At 35.9% G+C, this 7219-nt stretch overlaps 1 protein-coding gene across 1 annotated transcript; it reads right to left on the bottom strand.

Annotated features, from left to right (window-relative positions):
* Nucleotides 1–240: 240 nt before the first annotated feature.
* LOC131950710 (pancreatic lipase-related protein 2) lies at nt 241–6077 on the bottom strand. The gene is made up of 12 exons (XM_059312937.1): nt 5956–6077; nt 5209–5320; nt 4335–4500; nt 3622–3768; nt 3152–3260; nt 2821–2937; nt 2519–2635; nt 2285–2400; nt 1403–1532; nt 1101–1218; nt 559–732; nt 241–391 (listed from the first exon to the last, which is right to left on the bottom strand). The coding sequence occupies exons 1-12, from the start codon at nt 6020–6022 to the stop codon at nt 310–312; spliced, it is 1455 nt and encodes a 484-aa protein (XP_059168920.1). The 5' UTR covers nt 6023–6077; the 3' UTR covers nt 241–309.
* Nucleotides 6078–7219: the final 1142 nt, after the last annotated feature.

Genomic DNA, 7219 nt, shown 5'->3' with positions numbered 1-7219 from the left:
TTAGTTTTATTAGCATTTTATCATTATTTGACAATTTTGATTGCAAGTAAATGTTTTCCCATATCCAATTACTGTAACTAAATATTTTACTTTTACAGATTTTTTTCCTCAAAATGACCAATACATTCTCTCTATAACTATGTAATCAATAAAGAGTTTAAAATGAGGTTAATTACATCTAATTTATATTCTCTAACAAAAGTCTACTACGAACATAAACAAATAGAAAAACGCTTTCAGCTTGTTTGAATATTTATTCAGCCATCAAAACAATGAAAGTAAGCATTTAAAGTGTTATAATAATTCTGACTAATCATCTTTAGCACATTCATCTGAGAACTTGAAGGATTCATCTGACTGAATGACCTGTCCCTCAGCACAGAAACGAATGCTGAAATATGAAACATATTGGTCACTTCATCTACAATTGAATGTACAGGAATGTATAGAGAGAAAATTAAAATATTGGCTGATCTCATGTTACATCAAAGTCAGTGCTATAAAATGACGAGTTTGTTACACAAAAGCAAGTGCAAGTTAGGTGAGGAAAGAGTTTACCTGGCGTCATTCTCAGCACGGTATATCTTGACCTCATCAACTGAGATGGGGTGCTTAAAGAATCCAAACCAGCTCGACGATGTCCAGCCAATGGTCACAGATTTGATTTCTCCAAGATCACTGGCAGTGGGCAGACTGAAGCGGTACTCTTTGCCTGGTTCTAGACTTACGTTACTGTGAGACAGGAAATCTTATCAATGCCAACCACTGGAGTAGACGTGGGGACTTTAAACAAACTTTCATATCGTTATGACGAGTCAAACAAACATTGTTATTATTATGACGAGTCAAACCAACATTGATGTAGATATAACTATTCAAATATTGATGTAGTTGTAGCTATACAAATATACAATACTTTAGATATAGCTATTGAAACAGACATAAAAACAGAGGTAGACATAGCTATACAACCAATAAATGAAATAGCTAATGTTTTCGTGCAAAATATTACAATTAATATGGGTACTTTGGCAAATATTGAAATAGATAATATCAAACACCCAACAAGCCCAGATAGTAAAAAAAATAAGTTTACTTACTCAGTGCTGAGTTTGGTGTTTTGTGATTTTAATTTTTCACCTTCTAGCACGGCCGTTAGGATACCTTTCTCACTGTTTCCGTCTTTATTTACTTTGATGGTAATTTCATTGTGGTACTCTAGATTTAAGATAATTTAAACTTACATTTCTTTATGGCTCACATATTTGCCCTTAGTTGTTTTAATAAATATAATAGTTACAAAACGAACAACATACTGAAATTACATAAATCTTAAACTTAAAGAAAAATTAATTGTAGACATAACAAAAAGAATGCTTTTCTATTGACGAAATGTACTAACGACAAAAAGGTGGCTGTCCAGATGTTGTAAGGTAGTATGTCCTTCTTTCTCCCGCTGATAATTTAATCTCGTTAGCGTTGAAGCCCATGAAAGCACAGTTGCCTTTCTCACACGATCTACAGATGCCGTTCTATTAGAGGTTGAAAGACAAGACAATGTGAACACAAGTCGGCTCTAATGGAAGTTATAAGACATGACAATGTGAGCACAAGTCACTTGTGTGGTGGATAGAGGGTTTAATATTTGGCATTAGTTTGGTTGATGTTTATAATTTTAATATGGGTAAATCGGATAAGGCTCTGGGTGTAGTGTTGGTGTAGTGGATGTGTGAGTAGAGAAAGCTGTTTGTTGGTGTGAATACGAAGCAGGATTCAGTGCATGAGTGAGTAGATACAGCTGTTTGTTGTGTGATAAAGAAGCAGCATCCAGGGGATGAGGGGGTAGAAAAAGCTGTTTGTTGGTGTGTACCACGGTAGGGGGACTGGCTTTTGTGTGTTGTAGCAACACAACAGATCTTTAGTAATTGACAAACATCTCAACATTGGAATACTATGTCACATGTGTTTCTAAGTTATAATTCTAGTCAGGGTGGACTGGCTGTGTTCACATGGCCCGGGAAATTTTACAAGGAGCCCACTAACCCCACATTGAATTTTCATTATGTATTTTTCGGCCATCAAAACCTGTAATGTACGTCTTGATATGAGAAATAGAAATGGTAAAATGTAGAAATACCAACAAATTGGTTTTTTTTAAACCATAGCACTAATAGCACTATAACAACACCATTTCTGGAGGTTTTTTCCCGGTAAAACAGCGGGCCCGTCCACCCCTGCTAGCAGTAACTCTTGTGTTTTCAGTGGTATTCCAGCGGCTACTTACAGAGAACTCGTCAGAACTATTGCACTGGTAGGCCAGGAACGGGCACCTCGCGTTAATGCTCTCAGTGTAGAGAGTAATGGCCCTTTCATGACTGCAAGCTATTTTTTCAATTACACCTAAAACATATGAATGGTGAGAAATGTTTTAGAATATGTTTAGCGAAAGTAATGAGAAAGAGTTAATAATATTTCATCAGCGACGGTAACAGATCTAAAATTTTGCTCCAAAATGTACCGTCAATGAGGCCATATTGCTTGATGTCTGTAAACAAACTTTTATCACATCCGGGTTGGTCGTGGCCGAAATTAGGGTAGAAATCAAGATGGCCGACAGCCTGGCTCATACCAAAACCTAAAATAAAATTTAAAATCCTTTTTTTTTAGTTCATTATCGACGTTTTATTTCAATGTCCATAAATCGGTACCATATTTTAAAATTATATAATGAAAATTATCTTATAATTTTTTAAATTATTTCTTTTAATAGAATTGTTAATAACTCAAGTTAAAAACTGAAAAATGAATGAAGGAACATACTGAACTGAAAGATGGATTTGTCATCCGTGTGTATAACATCCACAAACTTGGCGTCACTCGGATCCAGGCTAATTTTAGGGTCAGTGTTTACAAAATATGGGCCGGCTGGACTTAGTCCTGTATGGACAAATGCTAGGGTCAATATTTACAAAATATAGGCCGGCTGGACTTAATCCTGTGTAGAAAAGTTTGCGTTACAGTATATAAGGCCTACTACATAAAATCAACAGCCTTTTTGTAAGACGTTATGTTCATATGGACATATAGCTTATATGTACATATGTATCACCATTCTGAAACAATATGTTTCTCCTATACCTGCATACCTTACCCGAGATTCTGGCCAGGCCAGGCACCAGTTGACCAGCATAACCTGCTATGTGAGCACCCAGGCTGTGGCCGATGATGTGGAAATCACCTGCCTGGAAGCCATGCTCCTTCTAGAGAGGAAAATCAGACGTTTAATTCAAACATCGCGCTTGTAGTTTTCAATAGAATATTTACACATTAATGGGATATCCCAAAGGCCTAACACAAATGAGTGAGGCTTTTTGTCGAGAAAGTTACTTTAACATAATAGCGTTGATAAAAAAAGCTACTGTACCATAAGGGCGTTGATCAAGAAAGCTACTGTACTATAAGGGCGTTGATCAAGAAAGCTACTGTACCATAAGGGCGTTGATCAAGAAAGCTACTGAACCATAAGGGCTTTGATAAAAGAAAGCTATTGCGCCATAAGGGCGTTTATAAAAGAAAGTTAAAGTACCATAGGGGCGTTGATAAAAAAAAAAGTTAACGTACAATAAGTGCGTTGATCAAGAAAGCAATCTGTGCGCCAACCACCCTAGTATTCGCCGCTGCCACACCGTAAGGGAATCTGTTTCCCCCGTCCCAGGCCACGACAATCACGTGGTAATCGCCCTGGACAAGCAGCTCGTCTTTCATGTCCTGAAATGTGAACACAATTTTTTATGGAATGGTGAAATTATGATAAGTTTTACCCAGCAGTTTAAATAGACTCGGACGTTAAATTATTGTAATGACGGAGCATGATGGAGCAGTAGTCAATAGTGTTATTACATCGGTTGTCATCTAATGAGGAAACTGAGGTTATCATCTCAACCTTATCCATCATTTTACATTTTCGGTTATAGTTCATCCTTACCCACTATTTCTTTATACATTTATACCTTTTATTCCTTTATACCGTTATACATTTATACCTTTATACTTTTGGATAAAACATTGGTTTAATAGTACCTTTACGTTTTTCCAAACTGGTGTCACCCCCTCCCTCCCCCAACTATTTAATGCCACAAGGCGCTAACAGTTTCCCACACCCCCACTTTAAGACTCTACTGACACGAACACATTCTACTAAGTCTCTTAGTGCTCAGTGTTATTAACTCAATAGACAAAGCATGAACAAGCACCCGTGTCTACAACATCGACACGGTAAAATTTGACATGTTTTAACTCAACAAACTGATTGCAGAAAAAGGTGTCGTGTTTACCTTTATCCATGACGTGCTGTTTGTCTTGTCCAAAAACCCGTGCACTATAAACTTTACGGGCCGGCGGGTTAAATTTTCCCAGACAACTTTGACGTCTGCTACTTTTCTGGCATCCAGAACTTTCTCTTCGGTTTTCTGCTCTCGGGAAAACAGCTGGAACTGGGTGCTGTAACAGATGTGACACTGCTTATTTCGTCAAAACCGTAGAGGAAATACTTAAGGTACGTAGGCATATATTCTATCATATCCTGAGAATACATAGCCCTTTTGCAGTTGAGGGGAAACAAGCAATGTTTAATTCCTCGACAGAATATGATAGGATATAAGCACCTTGCGTATTTCCTCTGCAATAATACAAAATGTACTGAGAAAAAACAAAAAAAATATCTGTACATAGTTGTACAGTTGTGATGCGTTTAAAAAAAATAATTTGTAGTGCAAAGGGCATAAATAATATAATTTAATCTAAGTTAGTGGTTAGGGTGAGGAATGGGGGTAAATGTTAGGGCTGGGGATAGCAAAGAAAACAGAGATTAAAATGTAACTAAATTAAAGAAATAAGCAGCATCTTTAGTAGCATCTACCGTAAGACGATAACTTAATGTTTTTCCTACATTTAGAAACTACCCTAAATACAAAACTTAGCACGAGCATTAAAAAGCTCATGGAATAAGTTTAATTAATTATGCTCTACAACATTCAATCTAAATACAACTGACGTAATACAATTTTGTTTCAACCTTAATGAGCTTATATTCCTTAATTTCAATATATTCTATTTTACAGAATGTGTTTCATCTGTGTTTATAAGATATTTAAAAGTCACAACACGCAATTGAATAGAAAATAAATAAATTCAAGATTGGTAAATTACCCGATAACGTCAGGTGACTCTGGAAGGTCCAAGAAAGGTCGCTCCAAATTCCTCATGTTGAAAGGGGGATCGTTAGAAAAACACCCGATGTCTGGGTAACACACCTTGTTTGCTGTTTACAAAACGGGATAGATTTGTGTAGTATTTATATCGGCAAAAATACAACGGGATAGTATGCCTATTTGAGTAGTATTTAAATCGGCGAAAATACAAGGGGATATAGGCCTATTTGTGTAGTTTTATATCTGCGAAAATACAGCAGGATACCTTGCTGTAATATTCAAACTGACGAAAGTATAACGTTAATAACTTTTAATAAGCGGGACATATTATTTTAATCTATAACTTGTAGAAAATATTACATAGTTTACTATTGGGGTAAACATATTTTTTTTAAAGATTTAACTTGCCGAAAATATTATCTTGTTTACCGTTTGGATTGAAAAAATTTTTTTTAAAGATTTAACTTTCCAAAAATATTACTTTGTTTACCGGTAGAGTCAAGAATTAAAGTTTTTAAACATATAATGTGTCGAATATATAGCTGTGTTTACTAAATAATTAACTGGGTTTATATTTTAAAAGCTTATCTTGCCGAAAAATTAAACTTATATATTCTTTTGAAGGAATACAAATAATAATTATGAGCTAAGAAATTTATAAATTTAGAAAATTTAATTTTGGAATCATAAACAGGTATATATACACGTTAATGTTATTATTTAAGACTAATACTTAAATACATACATTCTTCATAATTTGCTGTGGTCAGCGCAGCTAAAACTGCCAACAACGTAACGAGTACGGTCTGCATCTTTGTACAGACTAAGGTAGCTTAGGTGAGATGTTGCATATGCAGTCTTATAAGGTTTTTTATAACATGACCGTAGCTGGTAATTAGCTCATTGATTCGTTAATTAGCAATATTGATCAGGTGACTCGTAGATGTACACATAACCTGTTATCACCGGCTGCGTCATGATTTTCTCAAACATTACACTTTGTGAATTGTATAATTTAACAACTTACTGTTAGCTTTAAAAATAGTGTTTTTTTTTAATACTTAAAACATTCCTGTCACGACAATAACGATGTTATCAGTCTGGCTATTGAAAGTCAAGCTTGGGCTATCAAAATCTGGTCTAGCTTAGTCTCGTACTACCAGGACTGCTAGTTTGGTCTAGATTTATCTAAATTTGATTAGCTCAGTCTCACATGGTGAGGATTGCCCAAGCCTGGGCGAGATTATTCCATCCCACTTGACATCTGTATAGCGCGATCCGACATATACATATTAACGCTACTGGTATGTAGAATATACTGCTCTAGTAGTCTCGGCATCAGTCAACTATTCGGCGTGAGGAATCAACTATTCGGCGTGAGGAGTCAACTATTCGGCGTAAGGAATCAACTATTCGGCGTGAGGAGTCAACTATTCGGCGTGAAGAATCAACTATTCGGCGTGAGGAATCAACTATTCGGCGTGAGGAATCAACTATTCGGCGTGAGGATAAACCAGGTGTGCTTCGTGTTTCAACAGAGAAGACTGTAAGAAACACTTGGTGCCACTATACATAGTGGAGTCAGCCGCCAACTGACTTGAACCCGGATTTAAACTTGAGACTTTTTGGGTTAGCAGTCTATCGTTTTACAGCTAGGCCACGCCAAATTTAGATTGTACCAATTAGAAAATGAAATTCAATGTATTAAATTTATGACAATGAGGATAACAGTTAACCACTGCTACATACATTTCATACACAACAACCCGTTAAACTAAGTTGGAATTTATCACACAGAATATTCTATGAATTATTTTTGTACATACTAACCGTGATTATAATAGTATTTAAGCAGAGGGGTAGAGGTCTTAATGGGGGCTTATTTGCCTAGTATGTTTACATGATTTCTTTAAAGTACCCAGTAGGTAAAACGAGAACAAACAATACACCCTTTAGAAATATGCATGGAAAATTGACAACTTGTTTCAGGTTGTTGAAGAATATTGTTG

Source organism: Physella acuta, unplaced genomic scaffold, assembly GCF_028476545.2.
Source record: "Physella acuta isolate Inbredline_101_S28 unplaced genomic scaffold, ASM2847654v3 ptg000777l, whole genome shotgun sequence".
In the NCBI taxonomy this organism is placed as follows: Eukaryota; Metazoa; Mollusca; class Gastropoda; family Physidae; genus Physella; species Physella acuta.
Note: the sequence above shows the minus strand (reverse complement) of the source record. Positions and strands in the feature narration are given on the sequence as shown.